Source organism: Anser anser (genome assembly GCF_964211835.1).
Source record: "Anser anser genome assembly, chromosome: 16".
NCBI classification, from domain to species: Eukaryota; Metazoa; Chordata; class Aves; order Anseriformes; family Anatidae; genus Anser; species Anser anser.
The window spans coordinates 18,687,542-18,709,180 of NC_139737.1; the positions used below are offsets into that span (position 1 = coordinate 18,687,542).

General features: G+C 44.4%; 2 protein-coding genes across 2 annotated transcripts; one reads left to right on the forward strand and one right to left on the reverse strand.

Moving 5' to 3' along the window:
- Window positions 1–6,180: 6,180 nt before the first annotated feature.
- LOC310882735 (uncharacterized protein C6orf52) lies at window positions 6,181–8,045 on the forward strand. The gene is made up of 3 exons (XM_083801872.1): window positions 6,181–6,454; window positions 6,984–7,029; window positions 7,848–8,045. Exons 1-3 carry the CDS (start codon window positions 6,395–6,397, stop codon window positions 7,982–7,984), a joined length of 243 nt encoding a protein of 80 aa, XP_083657998.1. The 5' UTR covers window positions 6,181–6,394; the 3' UTR covers window positions 7,985–8,045.
- Window positions 8,046–19,495: 11,450 nt separating this feature from the next.
- On the reverse strand, window positions 19,496–21,639 carry LOC310882563 (uncharacterized protein C6orf52). The gene is made up of 3 exons (XM_083801475.1): window positions 21,308–21,639; window positions 20,730–20,775; window positions 19,496–19,911 (listed from the first exon to the last, which is right to left on the reverse strand). Exons 1-3 carry the CDS (start codon window positions 21,365–21,367, stop codon window positions 19,775–19,777), a joined length of 243 nt encoding a protein of 80 aa, XP_083657601.1. The 5' UTR covers window positions 21,368–21,639; the 3' UTR covers window positions 19,496–19,774.

The following is a 21,639-nucleotide window of genomic DNA, read 5'->3' on the forward strand; positions in this document are numbered from 1 at the left end:
CATCCTCCTCGAGCAGCACTGACACAACAGCCACTCTGGGCTTTGGAGACAAATTTAAGAAGGCGAAAGGCTCTTGGGACTGTGGAATATGCCTTGTACCAAATAAGACGGAAGATAACAAATGTGTAGCCTGTCAGTCTGAGAAACCAGGTATGGTCCTTTTTTTCCTGTTGTTTCCATCCTAGCCTCTGTGAATCTTGTACAGAATAAAAGTACGTTGCATATATCGAATATTTTAAGCAACACGATTCCCAGGTACGGTTGATGGGTTAGCGGCTGTCTGCAGGATTGGTTTACAGGCACTTCAGAGGTCTCAGCCCAGGTTCCAGCCTGTCGCATAAATTGAACTGATTGTGAAATGTATTAGTACGGAGCTGGATCAATGCAGATACCCCCGGCTTTGCAGCTGGTGAGGGAAGATGGCTGAAGTGGGTGACTTAATTTAAAAACAACATAGTGATTTTTCACTGGCGAAAATGAGAACTCCATAGAAAGAGTTAAAAATGACTGCGTTTTTCTCTTTCAAAAAATAAGTAAAAAAAATTACAGAATGTGTCCAAAATGCCTCTACTCACCGTTTGTATGTAATTGAGGGGAGATGTGAAGCCAGATTTCAAGACAGTGTAGTCTTAACTAGTCTTAAGCTAAAGCAGAGAGATGCCTATGAAGGTCAGTGGTAGGCTTCAAGAAAGCGAGTGACCCGCTGGGTAACTTCTTCAGGGCAGTACTGGGTTGTTTCCCATTGTGTGTGACCGTAATTGATTTTGAGCGTGGTTGTATTGTTTTTAAAATACGATTCTAATTCTAACTTTGACTCTAAATGTCATTTAACATGCCATTACATCGAAAAACACCTGTGCAAATATATCGTGGAAGAAACAAATTAAGATGGACTAGACCGGGCTTTTGTATTCATCCTGTGCGGTAAGACTGAAATTTCCTGAGGTAAGATAATGGATTTCAGACAGAGTTGATTCTCTTGGACTTCCAACCTCTGAGCGGTCAGTCGGCATCTTTGTCTGAGGCTCTTGCCATTGCAAGGAGGAATTTTGGAAATGAGGGGTTTACTGTGACCATGGTGCAGTGAATTGCACGGTTACGTTGCACTTGTCAAGAGGAAGAGCGATGCAAGTAATACTAGGATAAAAGTTTTCTGCGTGTGCTGTGGAAGGGAAGAGCCATTCTTGTCTTTCCGGTTTTGAATTTGAAGCGTTATCTTCTGCTTCTCTCTTAAAAGGCACCTTTTTTTTAAAAGGCACCTGTCAGGCCTCTTTATGGAGGTTACACTGTGGTCAACAGCAGCAGAAGCTTGTGTGCTGAACAGAGTTGTGTGTTGTTTGGAAGCTTTGAGTTCCACTCTGGTTTTTTTGTTTGTTTGTTTGTTTCTTTGTGGGTTTTTGGTGGCTTTTATTTTTTTCAGGGGCGGGGGGGGGAGTTGTGGAGTAGTTTTGAACATTTCTGTGGGATTTGACAAATCAGATTTAAAAGTTAATGCTCATTTTATAGTTCATGTTCAAACAGGATGGTTAACTGTCTTGTTTGTCTCACAGAGGGTCCAACACCTGTGACCAGTAGCAGTGCATCTGCATTTTCTGCTTCTTCTGGAGAATTTCTGGATTTAGACAAATTCAAGAAGCCTGAAGGAAGCTGGGATTGGGAGACCTGCTTGGTTCAAAACAAAGCAGAGGCCACGAAGTGTGTAGCCTGTGAAAGTGCAAAGCCAAGCACCAAAGCAGAGCTCAAAGGTAATCCTTAATGATTAAAACGAGGATGCATATTCTGTGATTTATTTTTTGGTTTGCTCTGATTTTTTTTATTTTCTTACCTGTTAAGCACAATTATTTTTTCCTTTGAGGTGTGGCAAAATTATTCGTTTTTCCTGTAGGAATATTGCCTAGATAACATCTGTTTCCACACTTTTCCCCAAGAATAAGTTTATCCTTTTTAGAGAAAAGCTTTCATTAATGACGTGCTTGTTCTTTACATGCCCTACACGTTGTTCATTTGGAGTTCAGACTAAAAACATGATCTTTCAAAGAAGTTCGTATACTTTTTAAAGCCAGGTGGTGGGCAGAAAACACAATTGTGAAAAGTTTTATGTAGAGAGGAAGCATGGGGTTTTCTTGTTTGTTTTACTGTTTGGTGGGTTGTTTTTTAAACAGTTTTGACTGGAAAGATCAGGACTAGAATGTAGTTCAAACCTTCATGTACTTCAGGTAAACAGAATATCTTTTGTCTTCACTTGTGCGCTTATGTCCATCAAGTAAGACCTCTGAAACCATACTAGAAAAAATCTGCGGGATTTGATATGTTCATGTACTAGAGCTTTAGAAAAAGTTTAATTCCTATATGCAGCATGTCTTCTGTCCTGGTTATTGATACGTACGCAATTAGTAGCAATCCCTTTTTTGATCTCAACACTAGGTTTAGACAAAAAATTGCGACACCTTAAGGAACCTGTCCTGCATCTCATACAAGCACAGAAGTTGCAGTGTCTCAATGCTAGCAGTACAGTTGGTGGTAAAATCTTTAGTAGGGTGAAATAGAGGCCTCACACTTTTCAGAGAAAAAAAGAGATGAGAGAGAGTATCTTATTCCCACGTACTTGCAACTATGCTGCAGAGTGTACTGCTGTTACTCTAGTGCTACAAAGGTCCAAAAATCACTGAACAGTTATTAGCCAGTTTTGTATTCCTTTAATTTGTTGAAAGACTGCAGTAGAGGATTGAAGTTTTTATTGAGGATCACTGTGTGGAAAAATTCTGATTGTTAAATGTCATTTGTATGACTTAAGAACCGCGTTTTGGAGTACAGAATTCAGTATTAATTCCAGAAGGGGTAAGGGAAAGGACATTAGCTAGTAATCCCGAACAAAAGCAGTGTATAGAGCTATACTGATTTTAATCGCAGTATTCTTACAGTTGGTCTGTTACTGAACAGATATGTTTTGGGGAGATATGGTGGCCAGGGAGGCATGTGTGTTTGTGTGCTTCCTCTTCTAGTTAAGGTTCTGGGGTTTGGTTTAGTCAGGAAAATTCGATGAGGCACCTTGTGTAAAAGGAAATGTTAACCAGCATTTTTCAACACGGTGTAGTCCCTTAAAAGTGTCATAGATGAAAAGAGGCCATAAACGCTGGGGGAAAAAGTTAGTGGGAAACTGAGAGCAGGATCACATTCAGTAGTGAGAGAGCAGCAGCCTAGGGAAAGCTGATGAATGACTGTAACAGATAGTTCTATTTTAAGTGTAAAACAACACTCAGTACTTTATAATGGTGGTCTTACCAGAGGGTTCTTCTCCATGGCTCCTAAAAGCACGTCTTGAAGGCATTCGAGTGCAGTGAACTTAAGCTGTAAGAGTTGGGCTGGTAAGCTTGGCCTGATTTGAAGCTGTAGGCACGGGGCTATAATTTCTGAACAGGCTACAAAAGAAACTGTACCACTGTGCTTTTCAGTGCTCCGTTTAGCAAAGCCATCAAATTGTTGCAGGCAATTGATGTTGTTCTTCTAAGAGCACCTGAAAGATATTTTTGTTTGAAGAGTTCAGAGGTACCGGTTAATACTGGTTCAGATAATTACAGCCAGCTCTTGGTGTTTGTGACCAATAAAGTTTGTGGCTCCAAAAGGAGTGGGTTAGTGCTAACTGATTAACTGCTGTATATGCAGAAATATGGAATCTGATTACTTACGCAGAGAGCACTTAAAATGTATTGTTTTGCTGGCTCTCAGTGAGTTGCATCTTAATGCTACCAAGGAATAAGCTTTTTGCTCCTGGCCCAAGTTTTTTAATTTGGTGAAAGCCTTTTCTGTGCACGTGCACATGCCAGAGAGGTTGCTTAAGTAATAGAAGCTATAGTAGCTGCTATCTTCTGTTTTTTGTAGAAGACAGAAACTGAATTCGTTAGCTTTGTAACTGTTATGCATACCAGAATTGGTTTTCTCCCTTTTGAAAATAGTAGAGGGTATGCCTATGTCAGATTTGGTGAGCAAGGTGATCAGATGAGGGCACTGCAAGACTGCCAGAACGCACCAGGCCTGGGGGGAAAAGGAATCCGGCTGAGCATAGGAATTTCTAAAAGGTAACCAAGGAGTTGTGCATTGATACAGTTATTCTAAATAATCAGATTCTTGTAGCTCTGCCTTTGGAAAGTCTGTGGCCCTTGCTCTAGTGGCTGTACACACGATGCAGTCTACAAAACCAGAAATGCAGAAGTCCTATGTTTTGACTCCCTGGATTCATCAACCTGCTTCAGGATGGCTGGGGGAATCCAACTGTTAAGTCTAGCCAGACAGCGCAACTTGGGCTTAGCTGCCATTGTAACCAGCCTTGTTTCTCAACAGCAGCAAAGCTGAATGCATTGGAAAATATTTTCAGGTTTGGGCCTGCATAAGGTAGAAGGGACAAGAAGTGGTTTTATATGCTAGGGAGTTCTTGTTCTTAGAGCTTTCCCTCTAGTTTGAGAGAAGCACATAACTAGTTTTACAGTGGGTTGACAGGAAAGAAGTGGGGGGAAAAATGGGAACGCAGGGAGAAAGCCAAAGGCGTTATTACTAGAACAGGTTTAGAATGCTATTCTTTGCTTTTCATGAGCTTAGGGCAATGGGGAGTTTAAAGCTTAGCACTTCCTGAGAGGGTTTCTTACTCTACCGGCTCAGTTCTATCACTTATTTAAGGCAATTCAGGTCTCTGAACGGTTAAAGAATTGACACCAAATTTGATGAACTTTGATCCAGGATACTGACAAAACAGGACTTCATATAAACAATTTCAGTATGTTCATGAGGTTAGCTTGTGTGTTCTGTTAAATAGTAAAAAATGACACTTCTGTTTCTGTTTACCTAGCATAATTCTGCAAATGTTGCCTCCTTCTGCTTTAGAATGGAAATGCTCTTCTCCAAGAGAGCACTGTCCAAACTTCTTTGCCAAAATTTTTTGATTAAATTAATATTGTTTTATTTTGAAAACAAGAATAAGCCACAAACATGTTTTCTTGCTTCGGCTATCCAGAAGAACGTCAACAGTATTTTCAGATTTTCCTTCCCTACACAACTGTATGTAGGAAGAGTGCAGTTGGAAGCAGAAGACCTAAGGTGATGTATCTTCTGTTTGTTTACTACAGTAACAAGACAATGGATTACCTCTTTATTAGAACTTGTGTAGCTTTGCAGTATTGAAACAAATGTAGGTATTAAAATACACATCAGTAATACGTTTCTGAATGGCTGAGTACCGTGCTCTCTTAGCATTGAAATACCCAGCCATTGGATTAGTTTGTCCCTCATGTTTGCTTAGTTTGGAAGCTATTTCAGAATGCCTTCAGCTTGTATTCTTCCCCAAAAGCATAGAACTCACTTCTCTGCATCCCCAATTCAAGTGAGAGAAACTGGGCACTGCAAACACAGGAGGTCTGCCTGTACAGAATCAGTGAAGACAAGTCTAAAGAGCGGATTTTTTTGAATATGCAGCTGGGTTATCTGAATGTTCTTTATGCAGTGTACCTCAGTTTTAGTACAGATAGCACTTGTCTTGGTTCTTGTCATTAGTCTGAAGCTGCCCCTGAGAAAATCTTGAAAGGGAAAGTAGTGAAAGCTAATCAGCTGGCCCTTTCTTCTTAAGAACCAGCGTATTTTGTAATTCTCCCACTAATAATAAGGCGTCATGCTGGAGAATCGCGATTGTGTTGTTAAGCAAGACTGACTTCACCTGAGCGGTATAGTTGGCAGCTGTTGAATGTTTAATGGACTTTAAACAAACAAAAAAACTGAGCAGGTGGAGGTAGACATGGCAAACTGACAGGCAGTGTCAGATGCTTCTTTGAAATGGATAATCTGACTCCATTCACTTCTTTCTGGAAATAAGATCTAGTAATTAACCAAACAAAAGATAGAAGGGTTAAGACTGCATCTTTAAAGCAGCTGTGCTTGATAAATGTCTCTGGTCTTAAATCAATCTTTAGCAAAGCACAGAGACTTAGCAGCAGCTTGCTTATGCCAACGCTAAAAATACTTGATGTGTACAGGTAACCATGTCAAGGCTCTGGAGTTAATCCATGAGAACAATTCCTTCTGGTATTGGCAAAGGTGAGGATGCTTGCTTCTATAGAAATGAGGTTTTGAGCTGTGACTTAAGCTGTCACTTAGGTGACTGTTTAGGAAAGCTTCCTTTTAAGTTTTGAAGTATGTAAGCTGACAAATTGTTTAAGTTCAGAACTGGGTTTACAGTTTCTGTTCTCTGACTGTATGCAACTTCTCATGTTTCAGACTGAAAGCAGAATTGCAGCGGTACCAGTCATACAACTATAATGATTATTGCCAAGATTACCAGAACTACCACTCGCAGAGGAGTTAAGATGCTCACGCTGACTACAACTACAGCTCCTATGCTCCCTATGACAGCATGCAAGCTGTTGGAGACTGCTCTTTAGGAGATTCTTTAATGGCTCCAGCTGTTTTTGAGGTAAAGATAGTGCACGCTTGCTGTAAAGAAAATATTTCACAGATAATACGTTGTACAGATTTGTGTGAATCAGCAAAAAGAATCCGAAGTTGAAAACATGCTTTCTGCTTAGTGTGAAGTTAAAAGAGCAGATTCCATTCAGAGGTGTTTGTATTTAAGTGCTTAAATAGTAAATCCATAGAATTAGTGATTTATACACCATTATTTGTTCACGCATACCAAAGAATGGTTTTGACAGCATAATTGCGTACGCTTCTTCTGTTCCTGTTCTTCTGATTTGCTTTGCTTAAAGCAAATTAAACAGTTGTTGTAAGTGGTCTTATGTAAGTGGTCAATTTATTAGTTGTGACCTCCGGAGGTCCCTTCCAACCTGTACTGTAATATTGGCTTTCTTCTAAAAATAAATAGATAAAATGCCATCTATCCTTGTAGTTGTAGGAAGAAGGAATGGGTTGAGACTGCAGCACTTTGAATCTGTGATGCTTTCTGAAATGAGTTATGATTAAACTTAGCCTTTTCTGTCTTTCAGGAATCTTCAGTTATGACTGCAATCGGTGATGACCTAATTACTGACGGTAATAAGGGTTCTATCATTGTCACTTGAGTTTAGCCATCCTTGTGCCTTTTAACAATACAAGCCAACCTCTACTGGATGAAGAACATCTTGAAAATTCAGCTGAGGTCAAACCTCTGTGGGGTTGATCTGCAATCAGCTGGGGTTTTAAAGCTGATACAGCATACACTGACCGCATCAAGTAAAACGGGACACTGTCAATGCTTCGCAGCAGGTTTCTTGTACCTGTGCCTTCATTCCCATTTGAAAATGGTCTAAGACAGAATTTTGTTCTTTGTATTGGTTCCGCTAAACAGATTTTATATTAGAAACTCAGTAATATGCAAAAGCTTTGTTCTCCACCCTGAGGTAAAAGCTTATGTTGCAGATTCCAAAAGGAGGATTCAGCTTGCACTTACAAATACGGTACAAAACATATTTGTGTCCTGGAAGGTTTGCAAAGTTCCTCACGTGGAGGCATTTTGTGTTAGTGTTTAGAAACTATCCTATGTAACGTGTATTGCCGTAGAAGTGAATTAAATGACTCTTGGGAGGGTTTCATGGCTGATTATCCGTAAACGTTATCTTTACTATCTTAAACATTGTCTTTGTCTTTATCTTGAAAGACAGTTCTAGTCCCAGCCTTCTAATATACAAATTCCCAAAAGTTGGAGTTGTGAGGCTCAAAATTTTAGAGGACTAAATACCTCACTAAAATTAGTAGATCTAATAGCTTATTACACTTAGCTTAAAATACATTTTATTAGCCATTTCACGTGAAGTTTTTTTGTGCGCATGCCTCAGATTTGATACTTGGACTTACCAGGCTTTTATTTTCAGATCCACAGCTCTACTTGGATGTTGACGAAATGAACAGACAATTCACGGAGACAAGCGAAGAACTCTACGATTCACTCATGAATTGTCACTGGCAACCTCTGGATACGGTCACTTCTGAAATCCCCTCTGCTATTTAAGTGTCTTCTAGAGCATGACCGTTAGGACCAAAGTGCTAAAACTACATTTCTTCTACATTATTCTAGCTCATAAGTTTTAAAGCACAATGATAGGTTGGGTTTTTTTTGCTATGCTTTTGACAGTTTCTGTAATCTTTTTGTTCATCACTCTCTTCTTGGAGCACCATGAAGTCATGTAAATATTCGAGAAATGTAAAGAGGTAAATGGGGTCTAAAGATAGACTTGCCTGTGTAAATAAAAGATTTGTTTCTGCAAACCTGCCAGCAAGGGATTTTACTTGTACCTGTGTGCAGCACGTTCTCTTCCGGCTTATGGAATTTAACAAGGTAGTAAGGGTATTTCATCTGTCTTTATTTTTATATGGGCATTAGGACACAAGCAAAATCTAGCTTCCCCTTGTTTTCCTGGTTCCTTAGGTAAGCGACAAGCCAAGCCTTTCATGTGCTTGCTTAGACTGGAAGTATGTATGGGAGACACTCACAGGCCTTGCTATGGAAACACCTGTGCCCACTTTTTCCTGCAGGCTGCTGGCTCTAACTGTACTACTGATACATGCTAGGTCAGCTAAAATCGGCTTATAAATAGGGTATGTTAAGCATATGGAAGTGTAGACTTCAACTGCCATAGCTACAAACATCCCGTGGAATGAGGATGATGTCTGCTGGCACTCTCTGCATCAGCATTCAGTTTTCCCTTGCCCTTCTTACTGTTAGACTTCTCAGCTGACGCTTTACAGCGAAGAAATTGCTACAACATAATCCGTGTTCTTAAACCTAAAAAAAAAAAATCTTGGAGAAAACAACTTGCTGGTTTTCCCTCCTTGCTGGCAAGGAGAAAAATAGTCCACCAGGAACAACAAAAAAATCCTAGTAACAGCTCCTTAAGTTATACCCTCTGCTACCCTCTCTGATTGCTCTGGTCTTCCTTCATTCACGGTAATGAAGTTTTAAAGCTCTGGTAGAAGGATGACAGTACTCAAGTCAAAGGAGATGAGAGCAATGAGGAAAGCTTTGCTTTAAGCTAGAGCAGTCTTGCGAGTTGCTGCCTTTATGCTGTTCTTATCTTGAAGGGTACAGAGTCTTTTCCAGTCATAGGGACTCCATAACCCTATGAATATGGAGAAATAGTTGCTAATTAACAGTGTGTATAATAAGTAAGTGAGGCTGGAAACAAAAGAATATTCCTCCAAGAAAAAAAAGGAAGCAGAAATTACTGTACTTAATAGCTGGGGAAGCTGTTAAAGCTAGTTGACACAGTTCTGGTACTGCCGTGTGTGTTTTGGGGGCAACATAAACCATAATTGCTGTGATGGCAGGTAAGAATCCAGTTCTTTTTTATGGCTTAGTGTAGTCAGTGAAAGCAGTGGTCCTAAGCTGCATGCTGTTCTTAAATGTAATGCAAATTCTCTTTTGTGACTCCTCAGTACTTCCAGGTTACTTGTAGCTGATCACCAGCAACTGCTTCTGTTAGCTATTAGCTGTTGGGTTTTTGCTAGGAATACTTTCAGTCCTGAATTGAAATGATGACATCCTGAAACAGAAGAGGCTCTTGGAGTATTGTAGGAAGCACATTCTTCCTGGTTCTAGTGCAGGTGTACACGTAGGAGGAGACAGAAGGCAAAGAACCTCACATAGGTGGAGGGGGTGAGGTGGCATCACAGTTAGAGCTGTTGCAGTTAACTCTTCCCAAAGCATGAAAGCAACGTGGCTGGGAACAGGGATTTGTTGGGTTGCTTCTTTGTGTGAGCCAGGGAGTCTTTTGAGGGGCAGATTAATAAGAATATGACACAAGGTAGAGGTGGAATAGATGAAGCAAAGAATCTGGGTGGGAAAAGGGTTGCTTGTACGTGTCTATGGAATTGTTTCAGGGGACTGAGCTGGGGCAAATTCAAGATAATAGATGCAGCCTCCTTGAATTTGGATGGCAGTGCTGAAGCTTCAAAACCTTACAAGCTTTGATGCCACTTCAATTGTAGTGCATAGCTGTGGTACTTGAGCTCAGAAGTGCAAACTGCACAGGATTTTTTTATCTATTTTCTTCAACGTGAGCAGCAAAACATCTTCCAGGAATGTGCCTGGGTGCTACGCTGCTTTGACACGGCTTGCTTTGCATCACCAAACACAGTAGTTAGGTTGCATCGAGTACTTTGTGGAAACATTCATTGTATTGTCACCCAGAAATGGGATGCTACAGATATGTGTTGGCCCGGCAGTATCAGTGCTGGTTTTTGGCCTTTGAGAGGTTGGTCCATAACATGTGACCTGTGTAACGAGAGGCCCACATAGATTGGTGACTTCATTAAGTCTGATGCTGTGGTGGTGTGTGACCCAAGGCCCTGAACGTCAGAAAATCAGGCTGTGGCCACCTATTTTATGCAGACTTTGCCTATTAACAAGGTCTCTACACTGTACGTTAGAGACGTGCGCCTCCTTTTCCGGACTAGATAGCGAAAATACCAGTTTTGTAGTTCAGTGAATGAGATTGGTTGGGCTGTTTGTTCTCCAGAGCTGAAAAATGTTGGGAGTGTATTCTCTTGGAGTCCACAGAAATGAAAATGATGAGAGGAAGAGAACGTTGGTTGCAGCCCGCGTGCTGCTGTTATAAAGTAGTTCTCTGATGTCTTTTTCCCTCTGCTGAGACTTATCAGCCTATCGTCCTTTCCTGTTAGGAGCGCATACCTGGCTTGGGATGGTGTGCGCAGGGCAGATTCTTTACCGTAAGAGCACAGTGAATGCCAGACTTCTTCCTGTACTGCCGTGTTAACCGTGAGTCACAAATTCAGGAAGCAGTGATTGCATCGGAACTGCTAGAATGCTTTGCGGAGTCTTTTTACTGGGTAAACTTCACAGCTGCAGTTACAACTTCCAGCCTGTGTTAGCTGAACACATCGTACTGGTGCCCGCCATCAGTTTGACAAAGATGGGATTGCAGTAGGAACTTGCTTTTTTCCTTCTTTTTAATTAAACAAGTCTTTGAAGCAACTTTTCCAACACCGCCATACTTCACTTCTTCCAGTTATTTTCTGTTTTACTTAGCTGAAATGTTTTTTTTTCTTCCAAGCTTGAGGAAGTTTTCTACAAGAATGTCCCGTAATGATTTCATAAACTCTTTTCGTTGTACCTAGCTGCAACAGAGAATGCTTTTATTCAAAAACCTGCTGGTTTTCTTTTCCAAGAAGTAGTGGGGTTTTTCCTATCTCTTCACTGATGGGAAAGGCTGTAGGACAGTAGCTTGAGGGGCTGCTAATGCTGTCATCAGTGAGCCGGGAAGAGGCAGGAGTCCGAAACGGGTAAAAAGTACTTAAAAGGATACCAAAAGAGTAAACGGTACTTAAGCCGTGGATGTTTCTTTTTGCAGGGATGCTCTGGACCAACCGCTTCTTTCTAGCGCTACCTCAAAGTAACTTGCAGATAGAACTCACAGGGAAGGTTGATCAAATGGTGATGATCGCTGTCATTCTGCTGGACACGCAGATACTTGCCTTTCGTTTTGGCTCATTTCTAATACCAATTAACTTCAGTGCCTCGCGTTAATAGACACCGTTTGACTGCATCGGCAAATGTTTCTGAGTCGTGAGTGTCGTTAAAGGCCTGTCACCTGTTGTGGTTTAACCCGGCTGGCAGCTAAACACCACACAGCCGTTCGCTCACCCTCCCCCCTCCCTCTCTGGGATGGGGGAGAGAAACGGGAAAGTGAAGCCGGTGAGTTGAGATAAAGACAGTTTATTAAGACAGGAATATAATAATAACAATAATAGTAATAATAGTGATAATGGTAATAGTATTAATAATAATAATGTGTAAGAAAACAAGTGATGCACAACGCAATTGCTCACCACCCGCTGACCGATGCCCAGCCTATCCCCGAGCAGCCGGCCCCCCACCCCAGCCAGCCACCCCTATGTATTGTTTAGCATGACGCCAGATGGTATGGAATACCCCTTTGGCCAGTTTGGGTCAGCTGTCCTGGGTCTGTCCCCTCCCAGCTCCTGCTGCACCCCCAGCCTGCTCGCTGGCAGGACAGAGCGAGAAGCCGAAAAGTCCTTGGCCTGGTGTAAACACTGCTCTGCAACAATTAAAACATCAGCATGTTATCAGCGCTCTTCTCATCCTAATCCAAAACATAGCACCCTACCAGCTACTATGAGGGAAAATTAACTCTGTCCTAACTGGAACCAGGACAAACTGCTTCAGCACTTTTGATCTTTTACAAACTCAGCTAAATTATTTAAGTTCTACTTTGGGCACCGTGTTCCTTCATCAGCCAGGATTTTGTGGATAGAGTTGAGTCTTCTTATCACGCGAGGCCAATAAAACAACTGAGTAATTTAAACCTTTGTGGCTGCTCCCACCCCCAACACTTTCCCATTCCCATGACGACTTCTCATCCCCCAAATGACTTCTCACCCCCAGGTCTCACTCGGGGACCCACCACCCGCAGCCGCTCCCCATCAGGAGCAGACATCCCCAAACCAATTGGCGACGCGGGCAGCGGCAGAGGGCTGCGTTCAGCCCCCACCCCCCCCACCCCCCCCCGCTGACCGATGCAGGAAATAAGTGCAGGCAGAGGCTTTGCAGGGTGGAACAGTTTGTAATTTATTCCCGGGGTAATTAATTGTGGCTGCCACCCCCAGCCCGTCCCCAGGTGAGGCCCGGCCGCCTGCTCAGGCGGGGGGCCCGGCCTGCCGGCCCGTGCGGTCTCCAGCCCCCGGCTCCTCCTGCCTGACCCTATGCAGCCAGGACGTGTCCCCGACGTCGTCGTCCTGCTGGGACCTTGGCAGTCTGCGCCCCACCTGCCCCGCGTGCCAGGAGAAGCTCCTGACGAGCTCTCCTGCCATGGAGGGGCTGCGCTCCCTGCGCCGGGGCGAGACGCTGCGGGAGCGGTAGCTGGAGGGGCTCGTCTGGCGCTGCTGCTGCTGCTGCCGCTGCCCCAGCCGTGCGTTGCGCTGGAACCTCCTGCGTGGTCGTCGGGCCAGGCGCACGATGCCAATGATGTGCCCGCGGCACAGCGGGCAGGTGTCTCTTTCGGCAGCCCAGACGTGGACACACTCCAGGCAGAAGATGTGCCTGCAGGGGTCGATGCGAGCCGCGCTGGACATGCGCTCCAAACAGATGGGGCACGTCTCCTCCTCGGGGGCCTCCTCTGGCTGCCGCCGTGGCCGCCAGCTCATGATGCCTGTGGCCGCCGCAACGTGGAGCTGGTTTTCGTCTGGGGGAGGCTGCCCTGGTGCCAGGCACTTAGCAGCAGCCTGGGGTCTTCAGCACCCCCCGGGTCGCCGGCAGGACCTCGATGCCTTGCGTGTCGCTGTCTGGATCTCGACGCTTGGCGTGACACCAGCAGGACTACTGCAGATAGGAGCAGGAAGAAAACATTGCAGCAGCAAAGAGACATCAGCTTTCTAGGTTCAACCAATTGTCTAGAGTACTGTAGCGGTAACTGTTCTGTGTATGGATTGCAGACATTGCCGTTAGAATGGCAAATCTGCTTGTGGTAGGTTATACATGGCAAGACCGCGCTTAGGACAGATGAGGCAGATAGATGTCTATAGATTTGAGAACATTACCGAAGGACCTCGATGGCTCGGGTGCAACAGCAATGGCTTCGCGTGTGCCTCTCGGCACACCTCCGCCTCTCTCTTTCCTTCCAGCCTTAGGACCTCGAGCTTTCGATACCGCCAGCTGGACTGGCCGCAGGCGCGCCGCTCAGGGCATTTATAGCCAGCCACCTCTTGTGAGGCAATAGGGTGACATCACCAGGGTCTCGGGGTGCCCATCAAGCACTGACTTGATGGGAGTCTCACGTATTTGAACGTATTTGAAGTGACACTTTATTCTTGATACCTTAGGGCCCACTCCTTGGCCCACTCTTGGGTTCGGTCTCTTCCGAGATGGCTTTTCTTAATTAGCCTAATACCGCTCTCCTTGCTTGGCTTCTGTCAGCATGGAGCAGCCATCTCACATCAGCATTTTCTCGCAACAGTCAGGTGATCTCTGTCAGTGCTGCCAACAGGGGCACCCCGAGACCCTGGTGATGTCACCCTATTGCCTCACAAGAGGTGGCTGGCTATAAATGCCCTGAGCGGCGCGCCTGCGGCCAGTCCAGCTGGCGGTATCGAAAGCTCGAGGTCCTAAGGCTGGAAGGAAAGAGAGAGGCGGAGGTGTGCCGAGAGGCACACGCGAAGCCATTGCTGTTGCACCCGAGCCATCGAGGTCCTTCGGTAATGTTCTCAAATCTATAGACATCTATCTGCCTCATCTGTCCTAAGCGCGGTCTTGCCATGTATAACCTACCACAAGCAGATTTGCCATTCTAACGGCAATGTCTGCAATCCATACACAGAACAGTTACCGCTACAGTACTCTAGACAATTGGTTGAACCTAGAAAGCTGATGTCTCTTTGCTGCTGCAATGTTTTCTTCCTGCTCCTATCTGCAGTAGTCCTGCTGGTGTCACGCCAAGCGTCGAGATCCAGACAGCGACACGCAAGGCATCGAGGTCCTGCCGGCGACCCGGGGGGTGCTGAAGACCCCAGGCTGCTGCTAAGTGCCTGGCACCAGGGCAGCCTCCCCCAGACGAAAACCAGCTCCACGTTGCGGCGGCCACAGGCATCATGAGCTGGCGGCCACGGCGGCAGCCAGAGGAGGCCCCCGAGGAGGAGACGTGCCCCATCTGTTTGGAGCGCATGTCCAGCGCGGCTCGCATCGACCCCTGCAGGCACATCTTCTGCCTGGAGTGTGTCCACGTCTGGGCTGCCGAAAGAGACACCTGCCCGCTGTGCCGCGGGCACATCATTGGCATCGTGCGCCTGGCCCGACGACCACGCAGGAGGTTCCAGCGCAACGCACAGCTGGGGCAGCGGCAGCAGCAGCAGCAGCGCCAGACGAGCCCCTCCAGCTACCGCTCCCGCAGCGTCTCGCCCCGGCGCAGGGAGCGCAGCCCCTCCATGGCAGGAGAGCTCGTCAGGAGCTTCTCCTGGCACGCGGGGCAGGTGGGGCGCAGACTGCCAAGGTCCCAGCAGGACGACGACGTCGGGGACACGTCCTGGCTGCATAGGGTCAGGCAGGAGGAGCCGGGGGCCGGAGACCGCACGGGCCGGCAGGCCGGGCCCCCCGCCTGAGCAGGCGGCCGGGCCTCACCTGGGGACGGGCTGGGGGTGGCAGCCACAATTAATTACCCCGGGAATAAATTACAAACTGTTCCACCCTGCAAAGCCTCTGCCTGCACTTATTTCCTGCATCGGTCAGCGGGGGGGGGTGGGGGGGGTGGGGGCTGAACGCAGCCCTCTGCCGCTGCCCGCGTCGCCAATTGGTTTGGGGATGTCTGCTCCTGATGGGGAGCGGCTGCGGGTGGTGGGTCCCCGAGTGAGACCTGGGGGTGAGAAGTCATTTGGGGGATGAGAAGTCGTCATGGGAATGGGAAAGTGTTGGGGGTGGGAGCAGCCACAAAGGTTTAAATTACTCAGTTGTTTTATTGGCCTCGCGTGATAAGAAGACTCAACTCTATCCACAAAATCCTGGCTGATGAAGGAACATGGTGCCCAAAGTAGAACTTAAATAATTTAGCTGAGTTTGTAAAAGATCAAAAGTGCTGAAGCAGTTTGTCCTGGTTCCAGTTAGGACAGAGTTAATTTTCCCTCATAGTAGCTGGTAGGGTGCTATGTTTTGGATTAGGATGAGAAGAGCGCTGATAACATGCTGATGTTTTAATTGTTGCAGAGCAGTGTTTACACCAGGCCAAGGACTTTTCGGCTTCTCGCTCTGTCCTGCCAGCGAGCAGGCTGGGGGTGCAGCAGGAGCTGGGAGGGGACAGACCCAGGACAGCTGACCCAAACTGGCCAAAGGGGTATTCCATACCATCTGGCGTCATGCTAAACAATACATAGGGGTGGCTGGCTGGGGTGGGGGGCCGGCTGCTCGGGGATAGGCTGGGCATCGGTCAGCGGGTGGTGAGCAATTGCGTTGTGCATCACTTGTTTTCTTACACATTATTATTATTAATACTATTACCATTATCACTATTATTACTATTATTGTTATTATTATATTCCTGTCTTAATAAACTGTCTTTATCTCAACTCACCGGCTTCACTTTCCCGTTTCTCTCCCCCATCCCAGAGAGGGAGGGGGGAGGGTGAGCGAACGGCTGTGTGGTGTTTAGCTGCCAGCCGGGTTAAACCACAACAGGTGACAGGCCTTTAACGACACTCACGACTCAGAAACATTTGCCGATGCAGTCAAACGGTGTCTATTAACGCGAGGCACTGAAGTTAATTGGTATTAAAAATGAGCCAAAACGAAAGGCAAGTATCTGCGTGTCCAGCAGAATGACAGCGATCATCACCATTTGATCAACCTTCCCTGTGAGTTCTATCTGCAAGTTACTTTGAGGTAGCGCTAGAAAGAAGCGGTTGGTCCAGAGCATCCCTGCAAAAAGAAACATCCACGGCTTAAGTACCGTTTACTCTTTTGGTATCCTTTTAAGTACTTTTTACCCGTTTCGGACTCCTGCCTCTTCCCGGCTCACTGATGACAGCATTAGCAGCCCCTCAAGCTACTGTCCTACAGCCTTTCCCATCAGTGAAGAGATAGGAAAAACCCCACTACTTCTTGGAAAAGAAAACCAGCAGGTTTTTGAATAAAAGCATTCTCTGTTGCAGCTAGGTACAACGAAAAGAGTTTATGAAATCATTACGGGACATTCTTGTAGAAAACTTCCTCAAGCTTGGAAGAAAAAAAAACATTTCAGCTAAGTAAAACAGAAAATAACTGGAAGAAGTGAAGTATGGCGGTGTTGGAAAAGTTGCTTCAAAGACTTGTTTAATTAAAAAGAAGGAAAAAAGCAAGTTCCTACTGCAATCCCATCTTTGTCAAACTGATGGCGGGCACCAGTACGATGTGTTCAGCTAACACAGGCTGGAAGTTGTAACTGCAGCTGTGAAGTTTACCCAGTAAAAAGACTCCGCAAAGCATTCTAGCAGTTCCGATGCAATCACTGCTTCCTGAATTTGTGACTCACGGTTAACACGGCAGTACAGGAAGAAGTCTGGCATTCACTGTGCTCTTACGGTAAAGAATCTGCCCTGCGCACACCATCCCAAGCCAGGTATGCGCTCCTAACAGGAAAGGACGATAGGCTGATAAGTCTCAGCAGAGGGAAAAAGACATCAGAGAACTACTTTATAACAGCAGCACGCGGGCTGCAACCAACGTTCTCTTCCTCTCATCATTTTCATTTCTGTGGACTCCAAGAGAATACACTCCCAACATTTTTCAGCTCTGGAGAACAAACAGCCCAACCAATCTCATTCACTGAACTACAAAACTGGTATTTTCGCTATCTAGTCCGGAAAAGGAGGCGCACGTCTCTAACGTACAGTGTAGAGACCTTGTTAATAGGCAAAGTCTGCATAAAATAGGTGGCCACAGCCTGATTTTCTGACGTTCAGGGCCTTGGGTCACACACCACCACAGCATCAGACTTAATGAAGTCACCAATCTATGTGGGCCCCTCGTTACACAGGTCACATGTTATGGACCAACCTCTCAAAGGCCAAAAACCAGCACTGATACTGCCGGGCCAACACACATCTGTAGCATCCCATTTCTGGGTGACAACACAATGAATGTTTCCACAAAGTACTCGATGCAACCTAACTACTGTGTTTGGTGATGCAAAGCAAGCCGTGTCAAAGCAGCGTAGCACCCAGGCACATTCCTGGAAGATGTTTTGCTGCTCACGTTGAAGAAAATAGATAAAAAAATCCTGTGCAGTTTGCACTTCTGAGCTCAAGTACCACAGCTATGCACTACAATTGAAGTGGCATCAAAGCTTGTAAGGTTTTGAAGCTTCAGCACTGCCATCCAAATTCAAGGAGGCTGCATCTATTATCTTGAATTTGCCCCAGCTCAGTCCCCTGAAACAATTCCATAGACACGTACAAGCAACCCTTTTCCCACCCAGATTCTTTGCTTCATCTATTGCACCTCTACCTTGTGTCATATTCTTATTAATCTGCCCCTCAAAAGACTCCCTGGCTCACACAAAGAAGCAACCCAACAAATCCCTGTTCCCAGCCACGTTGCTTTCATGCTTTGGGAAGAGTTAACTGCAACAGCTCTAACTGTGATGCCACCTCACCCCCTCCACCTATGTGAGGTTCTTTGCCTTCTGCCTCCTCCTACGTGTACACCTGCACTAGAACCAGGAAGAATGTGCTTCCTACAATACTCCAAGAGCCTCTTCTGTTTCAGGATGTCATCATTTCAATTCAGGACTGAAAGTATTCCTAGCAAAAACCCAACAGCTAATAGCTAACAGAAGCAGTTGCTGGTGATCAGCTACAAGTAACCTGGAAGTACTGAGGAGTCACAAAAGAGAATTTGCATTACATTTAAGAACAGCATGCAGCTTAGGACCACTGCTTTCACTGACTACACTAAGCCATAAAAAAGAATTGGATTCTTACCTGCCATCACAGCAATTATGGTTTATGTTGCCCCCAAAACACACACGGCAGTACCAGAACTGTGTCAACTAGCTTTAACAGCTTCCCCAGCTATTAAGTACAGTAATTTCTGCTTCCTTTTTTTTCTTGGAGGAATATTCTTTTGTTTCCAGCCTCACTTACTTATTATACACACTGTTAATTAGCAACTATTTCTCCATACTCATAGGGTTATGGAGTCCCTATGACTGGAAAAGACTCTGTACCCTTCAAGATAAGAACAGCATAAAGGCAGCAACTCGCAAGACTGCTCTAGCTTAAAGCAAAGCTTTCCTCATTGCTCTCATCTCCTTTGACTTGAGTGCTGTCATCCTTCTACCAGAGCTTTAAAAACTTCATTACCACAAATGAAGGAAGACCAGAGCAATCAGAGAGGGTAGCAGAGGGTATAACTTAAGGAGCTGTTACTAGGATTTTTTTGTTGTTCCTGGTGGACTATTTTTCTCCTTGCCAGCAAGGAGGGAAAACCAGCAAGTTGTTTTCTCCAAGATTTTTTTTTTTTAGGTTTAAGAACACGGATTATGTTGTAGCAATTTCTTCGCTGTAAAGCGTCAGCTGAGAAGTCTAACAGTAAGAAGGGCAAGGGAAAACTGAATGCTGATGCAGAGAGTGCCAGCAGACATCATCCTCATTCCACGGGATGTTTGTAGCTATGGCAGTTGAAGTCTACACTTCCATATGCTTAACATACCCTATTTATAAGCCAATTTTAGCTGACCTAGCATGTATCAGTAGTACAGTTAGAGCCAGCAGCCTGCAGGAAAAAGTGGGCACAGGTGTTTCCATAGCAAGGCCTGTGAGTGTCTCCCATACATACTTCCAGTCTAAGCAAGCACATGAAAGGCTTGGCTTGTCGCTTACCTAAGGAACCAGGAAAACAAGGGGAAGCTAGATTTTGCTTGTGTCCTAATGCCCATATAAAAATAAAGACAGATGAAATACCCTTACTACCTTGTTAAATTCCATAAGCCGGAAGAGAACGTGCTGCACACAGGTACAAGTAAAATCCCTTGCTGGCAGGTTTGCAGAAACAAATTTTTTATTTACACAGGCAAGTCTTATCTTTAAGATAAGACCCCATTTACCTCTTTACATTTCTCGAATATTTACATGACTTCATGATGCTCCAAGAAGAGAGTGATGAACAAAAAGATTACAGAAACTGTCAAAAGCATAGCAAAAAAACCCCAACCTATCATTGTGCTTTAAAACTTATGAGCTAGAATAATGTAGAAGAAATGTAGTTTTAGCACTTTGGTCCTAACGGTCATGCTCTAGAAGACACTTAAATAGCAGAGGGGATTTCAGAAGTGACCGTATCCAGAGGTTGCCAGTGACAATTCATGAGTGAATCGTAGAGTTCTTCGCTTGTCTCCGTGAATTGTCTGTTCATTTCATCAACATCCAAGTAGAGCTGTGGATCTGAAAATAAAAGCCTGGTAAGTCCAAGTATCAAATCTGAGGCATGCGCACAAAAAAACTTCATGTGAAATGGCTAACAAAATGTATTTTAAGCTAAGTGTAATAAGCTATTAGATCTACTAATTTTAGTGAGGTATTTAGTCCTCTAAAATTTTGAGCCTCACAGCTCCAACTTTTGGGAATTTGTATATTAGAAGGCTGGGACTAGAATTGTCTTTCAAGATAAAGACAAAGACAATGTTTAAGATAGTAAAGATAACGTTTAAGGATAATCAGCCATGAAACCCTCCCAAGAGTCATTTAATTCACTTCTACGGCAATACACGTTACATAGGATAGTTTCTAAACACTAACACAAAATGCCTCCACGTGAGGAACTTTGCAAACCTTCCAGGACACAAATATGTTTTGTACCGTATTTGTAAGTGCAAGCTGAATCCTCCTTTTGGAATCTGCAACATAAGCTTTTACCTCAGGGTGGAGAACAAAGCTTTTGCATATTACTGAGTTTCTAATACAAAATCTGTTTAGCGGAACCAATACAAAGAACAAAATTCTGTCTTAGACCATTTTCAAATGGGAATGAAGGCACAGGTACAAGAAACCTGCTGCGAAGCATTGACAGTGTCCCGTTTTACTTGATGCGGTCAGTGTATGCTGTATCAGCTTTAAAACCCCAGCTGATTGCAGATCAACCCCACAGAGGTTTGACCTCAGCTGAATTTTCAAGATGTTCTTCATCCAGTAGAGGTTGGCTTGTATTGTTAAAAGGCACAAGTATGGCTAAACTCAAGTGACAATGACAGAACCCTTATTACCGTCAGTAATTAGGTCATCACCGATTGCAGTCATAACTGAAGATTCCTGAAAGACAGAAAAGGCTAAGTTTAATCATAACTCATTTCAGAAAGCATCACAGATTCAAAGTGCTGCAGTCTCAACCCATTCCTTCTTCCTACAACTACAAGGATAGATGGCATTTTATCTATTTATTTTAAGAAGAAAGCCAATATTACAGTACAGGTTGGAAGGGACTTCCGGAGGTCACAACTAATACATTGACCACGATAAGACCACTTAAAACAACTGTTTAATTTGCTTTAAGCAAAGCAAATCAGAAGAACAGGAACAGAAGAAGCGTACGCAATTATGCTGTCAAAACCATTCTTTGGTATGCGTGAACAAATAATGGTGTATAAATCACTAATTCTATGGATTTACTATTTAAGCACTTAAATACAAACACCTCTGAATGGAATCTGCTCTTTTAACTTCACACTAAGCAGAAAGCATGTTTTCAACTTCGGATTCTTTTTGCTGATTCACACAAATCTTTGTGTGTACAACATATTATCTGTGAAATATTTTCTTTACAGCAAGCGTGCACTATCTTTACCTCAAAAACAGCTGGAGCCATTAAAGAATCTCCTAAAGAGCAGTCTCCAACAGCTTGCATGCTGTCATAGGGAGCATAGGAGCTGTAGTTGTAGTCAGCGTAAGCATCCTAACTCCTCTGCGAATAGTAGTTCTGGTAATCTTGGTAATAATCATTATAGTTGTATGACTGGTACCGCTGCAATTCTGCTTTCAGTCTGAAACATGAGGAGTTGCATACAGTCAGAGAACAAGAAACTGTAAACCCAGTTCTGAACTTAAACAATTTGTTAGCTTACATACTTCAAAGCTTAAAAGGAAGCTTTCCTAAACAGTCACCTAAGTGACAGCTTA